The 18685-nt window shown below is 43.8% G+C and overlaps 1 protein-coding gene across 2 annotated transcripts in view; it reads left to right on the top strand.

The window, feature by feature from the left end:
* The window catches only part of TG (thyroglobulin), a 230637-nt gene that overhangs the window by 16502 nt on the left and 195450 nt on the right, over positions 1–18685 (top strand). For both annotated transcript variants that reach the window (XM_033933389.1, XM_033933388.1), the window contains exons 4-8: positions 1067–1270; positions 2386–2545; positions 10005–10111; positions 14654–14797; positions 16902–17087. In XM_033933389.1, coding sequence (XP_033789280.1) covers positions 1067–1270; positions 2386–2545; positions 10005–10111; positions 14654–14797; positions 16902–17087 — 801 coding nt within the window. The remainder of the gene's footprint in view (positions 1–1066; positions 1271–2385; positions 2546–10004; positions 10112–14653; positions 14798–16901; positions 17088–18685) is intronic.

The following is an 18685-nucleotide window of genomic DNA, read 5'->3' as shown; positions in this document are numbered from 1 at the left end:
CTTTTGTCTGTGAACCACTCGTATTCCCTAGTCAGGGCAAATGCATTTTCATAGTCTCTAATTTTAATATGCATCATTATTTGCTTGAAGGATATACCGGTAGTGTGGCACAGTGGTTAAAGCTACAGCCTCAGCACCCTGAGGTTGTGGATTTAAACCCAAGCTGCTCCTGGGGAAGTCACTTAATCCCCCATTGTCCCAGGTACATTATATAGATTGTGAGCCTGCTGGGACAGACGTGCCTGAATAAATTCATATAAAGCATTTTGAGCTTCTCTGAGAGAATGGTATATCCCGCTCTCCCAGGAGAGCTCAGAAGGGGTACAAGTTTGCAAACCTAACATGACAAACATGGTATGGTACGACAACAAGACGAGCATCGAAGGAGGCATTTTTGACAATTAAATTTTTTTTTGGTTTAGCAGCTACAATCATTTTTTTAAATATTTGTTTGGCAATCAGGCTCACGCATCTTTGAGTCACATGTTTTGGGCCTGCCCCGCAATCCAGCAGTTTTGGAGACATCTTGGCCTATATACCACATCGCTTTGGGGAAGGCGATGGCTTCCGCAACCGAGGGCGTTATTTGGATTTTATAATATAGCCTCGCTCAAACCCAGGGGAATGTCAGCATTTATCTCCAGAGCCCTTTTGATGGGAAAAAAAGCCATCCTCACCAACTGGCTCTCCCGTGATCCCCCGTCCTATGCACAATGGAGATCCCTAACGATAGTGCACGCAACACTGGAGAGACGCATGGTGGGAGACTTGACTTTTGGCCCGGGTGGCAAATTTTGTCAGGTGTGGGAGCACTTCTGGCAGGACCTCACACCGCGTGCTCGCAGTAGACTTTTGAATCTTTAAGATTTTATTCCCACTCTCAGCTGTTGGACTGGCCATGGATTCTTGGGGAGGGAAGGGGGGGGGGATGGGAGGGGAACTGATTATATTGTTGAAAATGTTATTTCCTGACTGGTACTACTGTTCGTATTTGCGTCTTACTGCTGGAATAATAAAAATCATTTAAACATAAAATATTTGTTTGACTTTTGTTTTCACATTTTAGGCTTGTCCTTTTGCCAACTGCAAAAGCAGCAGATCTTGTTAAGTGCCTATATAAACCATACCAGCACCTCGTACGTCCCCCAGTGTAGTGAGTCAGGGGAGTACGAGTCGGTGCAATGCGACCTGGGCCTTGGGCAGTGCTGGTGTGTGGATTCAGAGGGGATGGAGATCTATGGAACACGACAGAAAGGCAAGCCATCCCAGTGTAAGTATCTTTCAGTGCAATGTCTCCCTCCTGTGTATAACTATTGAAATATATAGAAGACCAGATAGATAGATCTAGTGACATACCCCCCCTCCCCACCGCCACCCTTTTATGAAGTCGCATTAGGCTTTCTTATCACCGGCCGTGGCAGTATTAGCTTTGATGCTCATAGAATGTATATGCGTGTTAGAGCTAATACCACCACGGCTGGTGATTTAAAAAAAAAAAAAAAAAAGCTTAACACGGTGAGACCTAATTTAGAATATTGTGTGCCATTCTGGAGGCCGCACCTTCAAAAAGATAAAAAAAAGGGTGGTCTGTCCAGAGGAAGGCTACTAAAATAGTGTGTAGTCTTTGTCATAAGGCGTATGGGGACAGACATTAAAGATCTCAATCTGAATACTTTGGAGGGAAGGCAGGAGAGGGGGAAGATATGATAAGAGACGTTTAAATACCTACGTGATGTAAATGCACACGAGTCGAGTCTCTTTCATTTGAAATGAAACTCTCCAATGAGAGGGCATAGGATGAAGTTTAGAGGTGAGAGGCTCAGGAGTAGTCTAAAGAAATACTTTTTTACAGAAAAGGTGGTAGAGGCGTGGAACAGTCTCCCTGAAGAGATGGTGGAGGCAGAGACTGTGTCCGAATTCAAGAGGGCCTGGGATAGGCACGTGGGATCTCTCGGAGAGAGAAAGAGGTCATGGTTACTGCGGATGGGCAGATTGGATGGGCCATTTGGTCTTTAGCTGCCATCATGTTTCTAAGTTTCTATAACCATAAAGTTCTATGACATCACAATGCGGGTGTAAAGAGTCTTAGCCAATAGGGAGAGGAGGAGATAGTGGATGCTGTGGATGGGCCATTTGGCTTTTATCTGCCATCATGTTTCTATGTTAACCCTCGGATGCCCTAGGTAAAAGATATGTATAATAGGTAAACCACTTTGATTGTAACCCGAGAAAGGCATTATATCAAAGCCCATCCCCTTTCCCTGATCAATAACTGAAAATGTGCTTGTTGACGACATTTGCGTTTACTGAGCTCAACAAAATAGTTAATTAGTAGTAAGTGAGAAACCATTTGAATTTCCATGCATTATGCTTTTTTTAACTTAGGTCCAGGAAACTGTGAGATCCGAGATCGGCGCATTCTACATGGCGTTGGGGAAAAGACTCCACCGCAGTGTTCAGCAGATGGTGAATTCTTGCCCGTCCAGTGCAAGTTTATCAACACAACAGACATGACGGTGTTTGACCTTGTCCACAACTTTAACAGGTAAAGAAGACCAGGTTTTCAAAAGTAGATAATTTCCCAGATTTCTTTGCCTCTTAAACTGAGTGGTGTAGAACAGGTACATGTGAATAGATTTTTCACTCTGTCAAAAATTAGAAAGACTAGGGGACACTCGATGAAGTTACAGAGTAATACTTTTAAAACCAATAGGAGGAAATATTTTTTCACTCAGAGAATAGTTAAGCTCTGGAATGCGTTGCCATAGGAAGTAGTAAGAGCAGTTAATGTAGCTGGTTTTAAAAAAGGTTTGGACAAGTTCCTGGAGAAAAAGTCCATAGTCTGCAGTTAGGAGAAACCCCTGCATGCCCGGGATCGGTAACATGAAATGCTGCTACTATTTGGGTTTTTGCCAGGTACTTGTGACTTGGATTGGCCTCCGTGAAGATGGGATACTGGGCCGGATGGACCATTGGTCTGACCCAGTAAGGCTATTCTTAAGTTCTTATTTATTAAAAGCTTCAGTGTGCAATGATGTGCTGCACTTGGATGTGTCTATAAAAACCATTGAAAACTTACCCAGAGGGAAATACTAGAAAATCCTTTTCCCTCTCAACTAAGTAAACTGTCAAATCTACAGCTTATAAGTACGAACAAAGCTGGAACATTGCTGAATCAAATGAAAACACTACTAAGAAGGAAACTCTACCAAAATCCAGTTGTTTACCTCGTACTCGCAGCCAAATGCAGCAGCAACAATCCACACAACTTCCTGGTAAACGGAAAACCAAACTCTAGCGCAGCAAGCTTATATTCACTGTGCTGGGGTCAGAGGTCATCATGAAAGCAAAACTTTGCACACTGCTGTTTCAATAAAATATTTCTATCAAATCACTAACAGGATCATTATAAAACTTTAAAAAATGCATCATGAGCATTTTCAAGAAAAAAATCCTCTTGCATAAATGCTTATTTATTTATTCATTTTAAAAATTTCCTATTGCACTTAAATCCTAGGCAGGTAACAAAAAATACATAAATACACCAAACTCTACAAATTTATCAGCCATCAACGATAAGATCATGTCATAAATTCATTATCTGATATCAATACTTATGCAGTGACATAAAATAATGAACCTACTAGGTTCATGTGACTCCAGAAAAAGGAGGACAGATTGAGACGTCCGGAAGTAAAACCTGGATGTCTCAATCCGTCCTCCCTTTTCTGGAGCCATATGGTATCCCTAACCTAGGGCTAGATTCACAAAGCAAACCGATTGTGTACCGATCAGTTTGCGACCCCTTTACTATCAAATTTCCATCCGGCCTGATTTACTTACCTCTCCTGTGATCCGCTTCGAATCCGTGCATGCAAATGAGGTGAAACGCATGCAAAATGGAGAGCGACCTGATTCACTACACCAAATTTCCGATCCGACTGGGCTGGTCGATCACCTGAAGAAGCGACTGCTGGGGACCAGTCGAAAACGTCTTTCCGACTGGAAGGCCTGCTCTCTGCCCTGCAATCTCTCCTGCCTGCTCGCCCTGAATGCTGCCCTGCTTCTTATCTCCTGCTGCTTGTCTTTCTGATGCTCTTCTCCTGCCTGCCCAAACTGCCCGAACTGCCATGATTTCCTGCCTGCCTCGACTCTCCCACTCTTCCCAGCAGTGCAAGCCCGTGTTTTTAACCTGCGGGCTCCATTTATCTTTTTATTAGCCTCGGTAACTGGCTGAAAGTGACCGATAGAACTCCGGGCTGCTGTTTGTCACGCGCTTTAGCTCGTGTACGTGCCGCCATAAGACCGTCTCCGTCCTCCTCCTGAAGTAAGGGCTTGACAGAGCAGGCGAAGCAGGAGAGTCGGCATAAATCTACTAGTTAAAAATCTCCCCGAAGCCCTGCCGCCCTGCATTGCCCTTCCCCGCCGAGGGTCTGTACGATCCATCCATGTAGGCAGATGGGGGCGTTCCTACGATTGCCCCCATCTGCATATTTGACTTTAGTGAATTTGTCAGACCTGCCTGGATCCGGCCCCTAGACAGTGAAAAGGTGAGTAAGCAATCCATAGAACTTCTAATGAAGCATGCTTCTATTCATAGGCGACTACAAATCATACAGAACACTGCTGTAAAAATCATATTCAATGCAAAAAATATATAATCATGTATCACCCCTTCTTCACAAAGCTCATTGGGTCCCTGTTGAGCACAGAATCAATTATTAAAATTATTTTATTGACATTTAAAACCCGCTCCAGTAACCAACCTGAATTTATTAAGTCTAATCATACCTTACTGGCCATCTAAAGCCCTTCGCTCTACGTCTCAAAATCTCTTAACGATCCCTTCTTTAAAGCTTCTGCATACAGTTCAAACTCCTCTTATTGACTTACAAGTGCATTCACTCTGCTGCTCCTCAGCATCTTGCCTCTTTTATCTACATAAGAATTGCCGCTGCTGGGTCAGACCAGAGGTCCATTGTGCCCAGCAGTCTGCTCACGCGGCGGCCCCAGGTCAAAGACCAGTGATCTAAATGAGTCCAGCCTCACCTGCGTACGTCCCAGTTTAGCAGGAACTTGTCCAACTTTGTCTTGAATCCCTGGAGGGTGTTTTCCCTTATAACAGACTCCAGAAGAGCGTTCCAGTTCTCCACCACTCTCTGGGTGAAGAAGAACTTCCTAACATTTGTACGGAGTCTGTCTCCTGTTAACTTTAGAGAGTGCCCTCTCGTTCTCCCTACCTTGGGGAGTGTGAACAGTTATCTACTTTGTCTTGAGTCCCTGGAGGGTGTTTTCCCTTATAACAGACTCCGGAAGAGCGTTCCAGTTGTCTACCACTCTGGGTGAAAAAGAACTTCCTTACGTTTGTATGGAATCTATCCCCTTTCAACTTTAGAGAGTGCCCTCTCGTTCTCTCTACCTTGGAGAGGGTGAACAACCTGTCTTTATCTACGAAGTCTATCCCCTTCATTATCTTGAATGTTTCGATCATGTCCCCTCTCAGTCTCCTCTTTTCAAGGGAGAAGAGGCCCAGTTTCTCTAATCTCTCACTGTACAGCAACTCCTCCAGCCCCTTAACCATTTTAGTCGCTCTTCTCTGAACCCTTTTGAGTAGTACCGTGTCCTTCTTCATGTATGGCTAGACGCAGTACTCCTCCCCGGGAACTCCGTTCATTGGGTAAGTCTCTCTTATCCATACCCTTCTCCTCTACTGCCAACTCCAGACTCCTTTCCTTCTATCTTGCTGCACCGTATGCCTGGAACAGACTGCCTGAATCGGCATGTTAAGCTCCGTTTCTGACGTCATTCAAATCTAAGCTTTTTCGAGGCTGCTTTTAACTCCTAACTCTTACTCGCTTGTAACGTACCAATATCTGTTTTATCATTCCCTCCGTGAGAAATTCCCTAACCCCTATTTGTCCTGTTTGTCTCTTTTAATTAGATTCTAAGTTCTATTGAGCAGGGGTTGTCTCCTACATGTGTAATGTACAGCACTGCATACATCTAGCAGCACTATAGAAATCTAATATAATAAAATGGTAAACCGCGCATGCGCTCTTCCTATGCGTGCGCCGCTTTTCCGTGAGCTGTAGCGACCCATAGGAAGTGTGCATGCGCGGCTTATGGTTCTGTTTTTCGGTCTGGCCTACTCCCTGCCGTATTGCATTTTTTAGTTGAAAGACGCAGCGGTGGCTCCTCTCATGATATCTGCCTGCGTTGGACTTCCGATGCAGGTGGGGATCATGAGAGGAGCCACCGCCGTGTCTTTCAACTAAAAAAAAAAAATACGGCAAGGTGAGCAGGCCAGACCAGACCGAAGCTCAAGACTGCGGGAAGGGAATGGGGGGGGGGGGGGGGGGCGACAAAGAAGAGAACTCCAGCCACGAGGAGCCGAACAGAGCAGCCAGATCGCAGCAGGCCAGAACGCGGGGGAGGGGCCGAACGGAGCAGGCAAGATCGCGATAAGAGAAGGGAAGGGGTGGGGGAAATGCTGCAACTGCTGCACAGGGACCTGGAGGGGAAGACAAATACCGCTGCTGCTGCTGCTGCACAGGGAAGTCGGGGGGGGGGGGGAGGGAAATGCTGTTGCAGGGAAGTGGGGTGGAAATACTACTGCACAGGGAAATGGAGGGAAAGAATGACAGACAGACAACAGGAGGGAGGGAGACAGACAGAAAGGAAGAAAGACACAAGGGCAGGGAGAGGGACAGAAAGACAGACAGAAAAAGGGAGCCAAGGAGAGAGAGAGAGAGAGAGAGACATCGGGAGAGAGAGAGAGACAGAAAGAAAGACAGACAGACAGACATATATTCTAGCACCCGTTAATGTAACGGGCTTAAAGACTAGTAAGTAATAATAGTAGTAAGTACAGCCCCCCCCCCCCCCCCCTCCCAACAGCACAAGCATGAGGAAAGTAACTTGTATTGTCTGGCAAGTACAATCCCACCAACCTTCCTGGGCAGACAATAGGCCATGTGGGTCTGCTGTCATTTACCATGTTATAGTGCTGTTATGTTACATGTAATGAAGTAAAGCCATGACTGTAAAAATAGAGTTAGTGGACAACCCTAAATGAGGTATGCAATGGGAAATAAAACAAGTCTGGCCAGGCCTTCTAATCTGATAATGTTTTAAAATGTTTTCCTTCTATTCTACTTTGTTTTTCTTTCCACTAGAGGGCAGCAAAGTAAAGTAAGTGTGTGGTTAATGCTACATCCTTTTGATTTAATTTTATAGGGCAGAGAGGCCTCTTGATGGCCCATAAATTCAAGTTTCACATACATTTTGGTTAGAATTAGAGTAATTATTTTGAAAGAATAAAGCCTAGGCCTAGGGCAGTTCTTTTCAACTTTTTAATATGTTTCTGAAATGGTTTCCTCAGTAAATGCTGCCTGGTTTATAATGTGTGAGTCAAGCTTTTCCAAATGATAGGAAGCAATCTGATCACCTTTAAACAAACAAACAAAAACTACAACAACAAAACAACCCATGCCCTGAGATGCCAATTCACCTATTTCCAGGCTATAGATTGTGGGATAGTCGTGGATTTCTGACCACCCTATCCTGGTGCATTTTTTGTATTTGCAGCTCTGATTTTAAGGGGCAAGATCAAGCTTAAAGTAATGAGATTGTATTGGTTTGGTTTTTATTCCAAGACTATTTATTTATTTATATTTTATTTTAAAAGTGTCTATACCGTATATAACTAAACGGTTCAGAAAGTTAAATAACAGAATTTAAAAACAGGACATACGAAGATCCTAAAAAATCATATTAAAACATTAAAAACTAAAACCATGATAAGAATGATCGTGAACAGTTCATCAACATTGCCAACAAAAGGCAATTAACAACTAGAAAAAAGCATCTACAAATAGCTGTGTCTTGACTAATTTCCTGAATGTACCCTTTACACGGCAATTTTGTATTTGGCCCACAAGGGGGCGATTTTTTAACTCCTGCACAGCAGAAAGTCGTTTTCCAGTCTCAAGCTTTGGGTTTACATTCTTATTATCCTGCACCATGGATAATCCTTCTGGACTACTTACAACCTAAAATCCGGTGATATATATAATGACAATCTCACATAAACAGAAATTTAGGATAAATTGAACTACACAATTTTATAGTGAAGAAAGGGGGTAGGAAAATTCATTTTTCTTTTTCAAAGTAGTATCCTTCGCAGTTAATACATTTTTTTGCAGCGTTTCAAAAACGATTCAAAGATGTGCAGTAGAATGTTTTGTGATATCACTCGCATGTTACCCTCTTTGCAAGTGACTTCACTACCAAAATACTGCAGTACGGCTAATTGTTTCACCACCGTGGGCTTGCGGTAACATTTTGAGAGTTTCATTAGCGCTCTTTCCAAAATTCAATCACACACCTCTGACGTACTCTCACAGACATGTCTTCCTCACCTGCCATGAGGAAACGTAGGAAGTTCTTCCTCTCACTTTGGCCCAACAATGATGACTACGGCAGTCCAACTGCAGGTTCAGAAACTTCAATGTATGAGTTTTACAAGACCCAGCACAGTGTTGCCATGTCTGCTTCTGGGAAAGAAAAACAGGCAGTTTCATTACTTAATATCTTCTATAATAAAACCCTTAGCGCGCATGCGCACTTCAATCTGCGTGTCTCCGTGACTCTGTGCTGCCACATGCGCAGTAGGAGTCTGTAGTGGTTTCGTTCTCATGCGTATACGCGGCAATGGCTTCCCCTCTCCCACACCCCAGCCAGCCTGGGGGGGGGGCAGAGGTAAAAGTAAGGGAGAAGGGCCACTTCTGGACAGGGGGAGGTAAAAGTAAGGGAGAAGGGCTACTGCTGGACAGGGGGAGCAGGTAAGGGGTGCTGCTGGACAGGGGGGAGGTAAAAGAAAGGGAGAAGGGCTACTGCTAGACAGGGGGAGCAGGGAAGGGGTGCTGCTGGACAGGGGGGAGGTAAAAGGAAGGGAGAAGGGCTACTGCTGGACAGGGGGGAGAGACAGAAAGAAAGAAAGAAAGACAGACAGACAGACAGTGGGCAGGGAGAGAGACAGAAAGAAAGAAATGCCTTAGTCTACACATCTATTCTAGCACCTGTTAATGTAATAGGCTAAAAAACTAGTATATTCTTGGGTCTGTACTGATCTTACAGTGGTCAACATTTTTTTCAGAATCTAATAAAAAAATGTATTGTTCAATAAAAATAGTATCAGCTTATTTTCTTTTCTATATTTTGATTTATTTATCTTTATTACCTTCAAAAGTGGACTAACATAGCTGCTACTACTACTATTAATGAATTCTATAGCACTACCAGATGTACACAGTGCTGTACAGAGTCACAAAAAAAAAAAAAAAAACAGTCCCTGCTCGAAAGAGCTTGTAATCTAAACAGACAAACAGGATGTCATGGATACAGTTAAGCGGAATGGCTAATCTGCTGGCTGGGTTGGAGGGCAGAGGTGAGTACAGGACAATCAAGCCAATGTGACATCACTGATGAGGTTAGCTCTTATTGGTGGAATGAGGCATTATGACATCACAATCTCAGCTCTGCTTCTCAAAGGCTGAAACTCTTCACACTACTAATATGAATTATTCCTATAGCGCTACCGGCCATACACAGCACTGTACAGAGCCATAAAGAAGACAGTCCCTGCTCAAAAGAGCTTACAATCTAAACAGCCAAGACAGACAAACAGGATGTCATGGATACAGTTAAGGGGAACGGTTAATCAGCTGGCTGGATTGGTGGGCAGTGGGGAATAGGGTTATGGATTGAAGGCTATATCAAAAGGTGGGTTTTCAGTCTAGGAAGGTGAAGTGCTCCAAGTTTTCCTCACTGATTGTATTTATGCTTAAGTTTGGTGGTTTCACTATTGCTATGCTGTTAACAAAATTAGAAGATTTATGTCAAGCTGTATCCGCTGTTCATAGCCTTGGATAAAGCTCTTTATAAAGACTGTTAAACATGACTAATTAAATGGATGATCAAATGCATTGTCCTTTGTTTTTTAGGCTTCCAGATGGATTCCAATCATTCAGCACTTTTAGAAGAATGTTTCCAGAAATTTCTGGATACTGTCACTGTGTGGACAGGCTGGGGAGAGAGCTGATGGGAACTGGTATGTACCAATTAAGCTTCTGGAGAAGGAAGTGCTTTCAGTTCCCCCCCTATATACATGCATGAGGTGAACTGGTATGTGCCCCCAGGTTAAATCTTTAGTAACTGGCAGTAAACGTGTTGGTCATAAGAGCATAAGAATAGCCTTATTGGGTCAGACCAAAGATCCAACAAGCCCAGTAGCCCGTTCTCATGGTGGCCAACCAGGTCCCTAGTACCTGGCCAAAACCCAAAGAGTAGCAACATTCCACAACAAGCAGTGGCTTCCCCCATGTCTTTCTCAATAATAGACTATCGACTTTTCCTCCAGCAAAATCAACTGCTTTTACACCTAAGCAGCAACGAGACCAGCCACAACCACCGAGAGCACACAGACCCGATCCTACCAAGAGTGTGAACTCTTCCCCCCATGCAATCCGCTAAGAAGATCGACTGTCGGCTCCGGGCGGCTTTCCCGCAGAGAAGAGAATCCTGCATTCACCGTGGGCCTCATCTGGGGCAGCCTCCTTGGAGCGGCTGGGGCATGGGCAGTGTGTCTGGGAGGGAATGCATGGATGGGAGAACATCGCAGGGGAGGAGACATAGGCATCCTGGGTCTGTCGGCCAAGTCTCTTCCCTGAAGAAGCCCTTTCTGGAAACGTCAATCGCTCCTCCTAAACTTACTTGCTCCACTTCATCACTGACGCTGAAACCGTGGATTAAAGACAAAGTTTTATTTTATTTTTCTTTCCAGCTTATGATTTATCTTTAATCTTATCTATTATCTTATCTTGTCTTTGTTTTGTTCTATTTCTATCATTTAAATTTCTCCAGAATTCTACTGTTCAACGGCTCCCCCTTCTGCTTCTATTCCTTTCTCTCCTCTCTTCTACCTTCCAAAGTATTTAGATCAATGCTGTCTTGTTAAAATGTTTATTTTATTTTTATTTTTCCTCTAACTCTACTTTTCACTTCTCTATTACCCTCCAGGTACTTTAGTTAGATTGTGAGCCTTCGGGACAGTAAGGGAATTTTTCAAGTACCTTTCTTATTTCTAATCTTAATGTATATTTTCTGTAAACCGCTTAGAACCTAACGGATGTAGCGGTATATAAGAAATAAATTACAAATTACATTACAAATTGTCCAAACTTTTCTTAAAACCAGCTACTCTATCCGCTCTTACCACAACCTGTGGCAATGCTTTCCAGAGTTTATCTATTCTCTTGAGTGAAAAAAAAAAAAATTCCTTCTATTGGTTTTAAAAGTATTTCCCTGTAACTTCATCGAGTGCCCTCTAGTCTTTAGAATTTTTGATGGAGTGAAAAATCGATCCACTTAAACCCGTTCTACTCCACTCAGGATTTTGTAGACTTCAATCCTATCTTCCCTCAGTTGTCTTTTTCAAGCTGAAGAGCCCTAGTCTTTTTAATCTTTCCTCATACGGGAGGAGTTCCATCCCCTTTATCATATTGGTTGCTCTTCTTTGAACCTTTTCTAATGCCGCTATAAGTAAGGTCGCACCATGGAGCGATACAGGGGCATTCTAACATTCTTAGTCTTGTTAACCATCCCCCTTTTAATAATTCCTAGCATCCTGTTTGCTTTTTTGTCTGCCGTTGCACATTGGGTGGAAGGTTCCATTGTATTGTCTAAAATGACTCCCAGATCCTTTTCATAGAAACATAGAAACATAGAAATAGACGGCAGATAAGGGCCCACGGCCCATCTAGTCTGCCCACCTTAATGTCCCTTCCCTTACCTTTGCCCTGTGAATAGATCCCATGTGCCGATCCCATTTGGCCTTAAAATCAGGCACGCTGCTGGCCTCAATCACCTGTAGTGGAAGACTATTCCAGCGATCAACCACTCTTTCAGTGAAAAAGAATTTCCTGGTGTCACCTCATAGTTTCCCGCCCCTGATTTTCAACGGATGCCCTCTTGTTGTCGTGGGACCCTTGAAAAAGAAGATATCTTCCTCCGCCTCGATGCAGCCCGTAAGATACTTGAACGTCTCGATCATGTCCCCCCTCTCTTTGCGCTCCTCGAGCGAGTATAGCTGTAATTTGTCAAGCCGTTTTTCGTATGGTAGATCCTTGAGTCCCGAGACCATCCGGGTGGCCATTCTTTGCACCGACTCCAGTCTCAGCACATCCTTGCGATAATGCGGCCTCCAGAATTGCACACAGTATTCCAGGTGCATTAAACCCCTTTCAGCGCGGCTCCCGGCGCTAAAACCAGTATTTTCTTGTGCATTAAACCCCAAGGTGGACCCTAACATCTGGTAACTGTGATTTGGGTTATTCTTCCCAATGTGCATCACTTTGCATTTGTCCACATTAAATTTCATCTGCCACTTGGACGCCCAGTCTTCCTAAGGTCTGCCTACAATTTTTCACAATCTGCATGTGTTTTAACAACTTTGAACAGTTTAGTGTCATCTGCAAATTGAATCACTTCACTCGTCGTTCTAAATTTCACAGTTTACTCTCCTCCATTTAAACCTACCCTCTGTTTTCTATCTGATAACCAATTCCTAATCCACAACTGAACTTTGCCACCTATCCCATGACTCTTTAATTTTCTCAGGAGCCTTTCATGGGTAACTTTATCAAAAGCTTTCTGAAAATCTAGATACACTACATCAACCTGCTCACCTTTATCCACATGTTTATTCACACCTTCAAAGAATGCAAGCAAATGGGTGAGGCAAGATCTCCCTCGGCTGAAGAATCTCATTAACTCAAGACTAAGAATCTCATTAACTCATGTTTGTCTACGTGTTCCACAATAGACAAACAATGCATTGTGGAACAACAGATAAACTCTGGAACGCATTTTATTTTTTATAATTGTTTCCACCATTTGGCCCGGCACTGAAGTCAGGTTTACCGGTCTGTAATTTCCTGGATCTCCCCTGGAACCCTTTAAAAAAAATTGGCGTAACATTGGCTACCCTCGAATCTTCAGGTACTGCAGACAATTTTAGCGACAGGTTACAGATCACTAACAGCAGGTCATGGTCATGGTGCTCTTTCCATGCGACGTCTCTATTGTGAGTCCCCAAGCAGTAATTGCTTCATTAAATACCTTCATAAGATATAACGTGTTACTACAATTCAAATGATTCCAGTTAAAAAGTGTTAGAGAAGAACTGCCATCAGTTTGGGATGCAATCTGTTGTCATTGTAGACTAGGGGTATCAAACTCGGGCCCATGGGCCAAATTTGGCCCAGAGGGTAATTAGATTTGGCCTGCGGGCCTGAGTTTAGCGTCTGCTAATTTTTAACGCATACTAAATCGATTAGCGTACCTTAATAAAAGGACCCCTAAGTTTCTTATAAAAAAATTTGGCCTACGACTTACCCCCCCTCTTCTACCAAACCGTGTTAGCGGTTTTAGCGCGGGGAGCTGCGCTGAATGGCCCTCGCTGCTCCCGACACTCATAGAGTTCTTATGAGTGTCGGGAGCAGTGCGGGTCGTTCAGCGCGGCTCCCGGCGCTAAAACCACTAGCGCGGTTTAGTAGACGAGGCCCTTAGTTTATGTTTTAGATTTCGGCCCCTTGTGTGATTGAGTTTGACTCCTCTGTTGTAGATAACAATGAACAGTAGTACTAAATCAAACATATAAAAATTATAGGGAACAATTTTGAGTAGTCCATGTAGCTTTAAAGTAAACACATACTCTTAATAAGAACATAAGAATTGCCACTGCTGAGTCAGACCAGTGGTCCATCATGCCCAGCAATCCGCTCACGCGGCGGCCCTTTGGTCTAAGACCAGCACCCTAACTGAGACTAGCCCTACCACCGCACGTTCTTGTTCAGCAGGAACTTGCCTAACTTTGTCTTGAATCCTTGGAGGGGTTTTCCCCTATAACAGCCTCTGGAAGAGCGTTCCACCTTTCTACCACTCTCTGGTAGAAAGAAGAACTTCCTAATGTTCGTACGGAATCTATCCCCTTTCAACTTCAGAGAGTGCCCTCTTGTTCTCCCTACCTTGGAGAGGGTGAACAACCTGTCCTTATCTACTAAGTCTATCCCCTTCAGTACCTTGAATGTTTCAATCATGTCCCCTCTCAATCTTCTCTGGCAGTTAAGTTTTCATAGGGAAATTACCCAACTAGTAGAAACACCAGCATATTGTACAGTTCCTGTCTGTGGGGATGGCCAAGAGAATGGAGGAATAGAAGACATGCCTAGTGAAAATCAAGTGCGCTCGTACATGCCATGCTTCTCTTTCTGACCTAAAGCACCCCCAGGGATGCTTCCTCGCAGTCCACAGCCCTCCATGCATGTGTGTGGAACCCAGGCCTAATATACAGGACTGACTATTTGCCTTCCTTGGATTTTACTGTAGGTCTTTAGGGAATGGTGAGCCATTAAATCTAAATGAATGACTAAGCAACCAACCAACCAAACACATAACACACTGCTGTATGGTGTGTGTGTGTGTTGGGGGGTGTTTGATTTTTTTTTTTTTTTTCCTTTATATTTTTCCTGTCATTTGTCATTTTTCAGTTTCACCCTTAGCTCATTGTCTATAAATATTCCTTGTTCCTCAGGTTTGGAAATGTTGTTGGATGAAGTCTATGACACCGTTTTTGTGGGAGGAAAGGTCGCCCGCACATTCACGGACTCCGTCATGTTCCGCATTCTGCAGAGGCGATTTCTAGGGGTGCAGCTAGTTATCTCAGGCCGCTTCCGCTGTAAGTACGATATAAGAGACAGGCACCCTTTGTATGTGCCACAGGACTCGTTAAGAGAAAAAAAATGTATGTTGAAAAATATATGTACAGTACTGTAAAAATATGTTTCCCTTCCTTTTCCAGTGATGTGATGTTGAGAGCAATGAGACGTCAAGTGATTGATAATTGGTTGCTGTAATTCGGGAATTTTGGGATGACAATTAGTATGAGTTTTCAGTTCATTGGTTGTATTATCTGGTTGATATTTAAACCGGTTTAACCGGTTGTATTATCTGGTTGATATTTAAACCGGTTTAACCCATCACAAACGGCCGTTGACTAGTTAAATCGCTTGTTTGGGTCTGTGTGCTAAGTTTTAGCCTCATTTAACCGGTTATCACACTGAAAATTAGCAGTTAGCTCCTACACAAAAGCTGGCTATTATGTGGACATTCCAGATGCGGAGTTGGCACTGGACTGGTTAAGTGCTGATATTTAGTCCTTAACCGGCCATGGTAGCCGCATAAAACACAGTCCTATCTTTACGCAGCAATCCATGGCCAGTTAAGTGAAGAATATTGACTTAAGCGGCCATGTGTTAGCCAGTGCCACATAAACTGGATATTCAATGCTGAGGCCCAGACTTGGTCCTGCATTGAATATCCCAGAATAATGTCAGCGGCAACCAGCTGAATATTAGCTCCTAAGGGGCTCATAATCAAAACATATAAACACCCAAAAAGCATCTTAAATTGGTACTTGGACATCCTAATTGCCAGGACATCCAAGTGCTGATAATCCAAGCTACCTTTCTGAATATCTAGCGAGGTGCCCCAGCCTCTATGTGTCTAGGACTTGAGATGGGTGTGGTGGAGACATGTTATGGGCGGGCTTTGGGCATGCATAAGGGCGGGTTAAACTTGGATATCTTGCAGCGATAATCAAACATTTTCCAAGATGTCCTGGACATTTAGAGCTAGACCCACTGTAGATGTGCCTAAGTGCTACAAAGGTGCCCAAATTGACCGGATAACCACTGCATGCATCAAGGTAAGACACCCCCACACTCCCCCAGTACTCACTGATCCCTTTCCACTGCACAAAAATGAGAAGAAAAAGGTACATACTTGGCTTTAGAACAGCAGCATCTGGTATGGGTGTCTTAAGTAGCCGTGTGGGTGGGCTAGTGAATCATAGAGAGGAGAACCCAGGCCCATAAGACACTCTAACCACAAAATCTATGATATTAAGTATGAGCCCGTCAAAACCCACCCAAACTCTACTATACTGCCATAGGTGCTACGTGCAGCCATAAGGGCTATTGGGGTGGTACACAGGTGGGTATAGTAGGTTTTGGGGGAGTTTTGGAGGGCTCATCATAAATTATAAGGTGGTTATGGTGAGATATACATCTGACACCCTTTATGTGAAGTTCACATAAAGGGTGCCCCTCTGCTCTGTTGGGATGTCTTTGTGGTCAATTCATTACTATATTGGCCCCTCCCACGTCCAAATGGTCTGGATTAGGGCATTTTGAACACGGACAGTTTGGCATTCGAAAATGGCCCAAAAGGTTAGATGTCCTTAGGGGCCAAGATGTCCAAATAGTTCATAAAAAATTGGACATCTAGTGGTTTTGAAAATGGATATTTCCCTGCCCTGATATTTGGATATCTTGCAAGATACGTCCAAAGTTGGACACACTATTGAAAATGCCCCTCTAAGTTCTTAAATCATTTATTTCTTTGATCCACATGACTAGATGGCGAGTTCCATAATAAGGTCTGTAACCTAATCTTGTTTCTATAAAACTTGTTTCTGGTGAGTCAGCCTATAATTTCTTTGTCTTTTCCTGTATGCTTTAGTACATTAATAAAATACTTAAATAAAAGAAAATGCAATGAGGACAGCTCATTTTCAAACTGCTGGCTCCCGAACTGCGGTTCAAAGCTAAAACCAAAGAAATATCTGGCAAATTGCCCGTCCAGAAATCATAACTTTGGTTAGATGTAAATCAGTATCAATTAGAAATGTTGAAATTATGTGTCCTGTTATGAGAGCAATTAAAAAAAAAAAAATCTACTTAATGGCCTGTAATTACTGTCCCTTGCATATTCTGTTTTAGGCCCAACTGAGTGCGAAGTGCAGAGGTTTACGGCCTCGCATTTTGGAGAAAGCTTCGTGCCCTCTTGCGATGAGAATGGAGAATACCAGCCAGTTCAATGCCAGCGAGGAGGCCAGTGCTGGTGTGTGAACTCCAAAGGGCGTGAGATCTATGGAACAAGAAGACAAGGGGCGCTCCCTAAATGTGGTACGTGTCACGTATGCATGTGAATACGTACTGCATATAGGGCATATGATGACCAATTTTCTAACAGGGGGACTTTTAGGATTGTATTCTATAACGGAACATAGTTGCCTGGTGACCGTCAAAAACGCCGACAATCCTGCCCCGACATCTGTGCGCAGGACATTGGCGCGCTGACAATCCTGCCCCGACATTTGCACGCAAGACAAATGCATGCCACCCTATTTCCTTCCATTCAGCCTTCCCGTTTGTGCTCTGAGGGGGGGGGGGGGGGTTTAGGAGGAACCCCCAATACACTCCCGCTCTCGTTGAGGGGGTGTCTGGGCCCCCCCCCCCATTACACTTTAAACTCCCGGTCTTCTCACGCAAACTACAAACTTTAAATTTTTCGCTCTGAGGGGATGCGTGGGGGGGAACCCCCCCACTACAATGAGGGGGATGCCGACGCACACTATTGCCTCAAACACCCCCCCCTCCACTTAGAATGTGGCCCCAAACCGAAGAGAATACGGCGGCACTCATTTGTCCGGGGCGGGAATGTCGGCATGCCGATGTCCTCCGCGCTTTTGACGGCATACTTACTTGCCTGCTTTGATGTATAGCATACTAGTATAAATGGGTATCGATGGGAAGTGTGATCGCTTTCGCCAGTTCTAGAGCTGGCAGAGGTGCCCAACAGCTACCCACATAATTCAGAGCAGCTGATTGACAGCAAAGGAAGCCTGGTTGAACATACGAACTCGGGGGGTAAAGAAGTGCTGTTTTGCACTATGGAAGCGAAAGACCATTAAAAAATATTCTGATCCTCTATCTTTCCGGCTGCTGGTACAGGCATTAATGCTATCCATAGTGGATTACTGCAGCGTTGTTTATTTGGGAGCCCCAAAGAAAATGATGAGAAAATTGAGAATAGTGCAAAATACGGCTGTCCGACTGCTATTTGGCTACCGGTGGAAGCACGAGTACTATTCAAATTTTCCTGCACTTGTTTTAAGTTGATTTGGGGATTAGCCCCAACTTACCTTTTACTAAGGTGTACGCTAGCTGTTTTAGGGCGTGCTAAATGCCAACGCGTCTATTATAGTCTAGGGGCGCGTTAGCGTTTACCGCATGCTAATATTTAGTGCTTATGAAGTGCCACTGTCGACGTAAGCCACCATGAGCCTGCTTAGTCCCAGTGTATGAGAACTGAGCCTGCTGACGGGGCCAGTGCAGCAGCGGCACTTTAGGTGAGCACTTTAGGTTTATATTTGGAGTCTGAAAGTATTGGACATTTTTGGATTGTAATGCAATTTATTTTGTAAATTATGTGTGGCGGGCTCTTGTGGGTTCATGTTGTGATATGTATTGTGGGATGAAAAGACTTACTTTATGACATGTGGTGATTTATTTATGTGGAATTTTTTTTATTAAAAAATAAATGTGACTAATGAAAACGTATATATGTAATAGCTTCTCTAAGATGTGGTAATAAATATACATGAGGCAGATTTGCATATAATAGAGGTGCTGGGCATGCAAATCTGCCTCATGCTTATTCATTAGGAATATCTTGAAAACCAAACTGGCTGGGGGTCCCCCAGAACAGGTTTAAGAACTAC

This window comes from Geotrypetes seraphini, chromosome 2, assembly GCF_902459505.1.
Source record: "Geotrypetes seraphini chromosome 2, aGeoSer1.1, whole genome shotgun sequence".
In the NCBI taxonomy this organism is placed as follows: Eukaryota; Metazoa; Chordata; class Amphibia; order Gymnophiona; family Dermophiidae; genus Geotrypetes; species Geotrypetes seraphini.
Note: the sequence above shows the minus strand (reverse complement) of the source record. Positions and strands in the feature narration are given on the sequence as shown.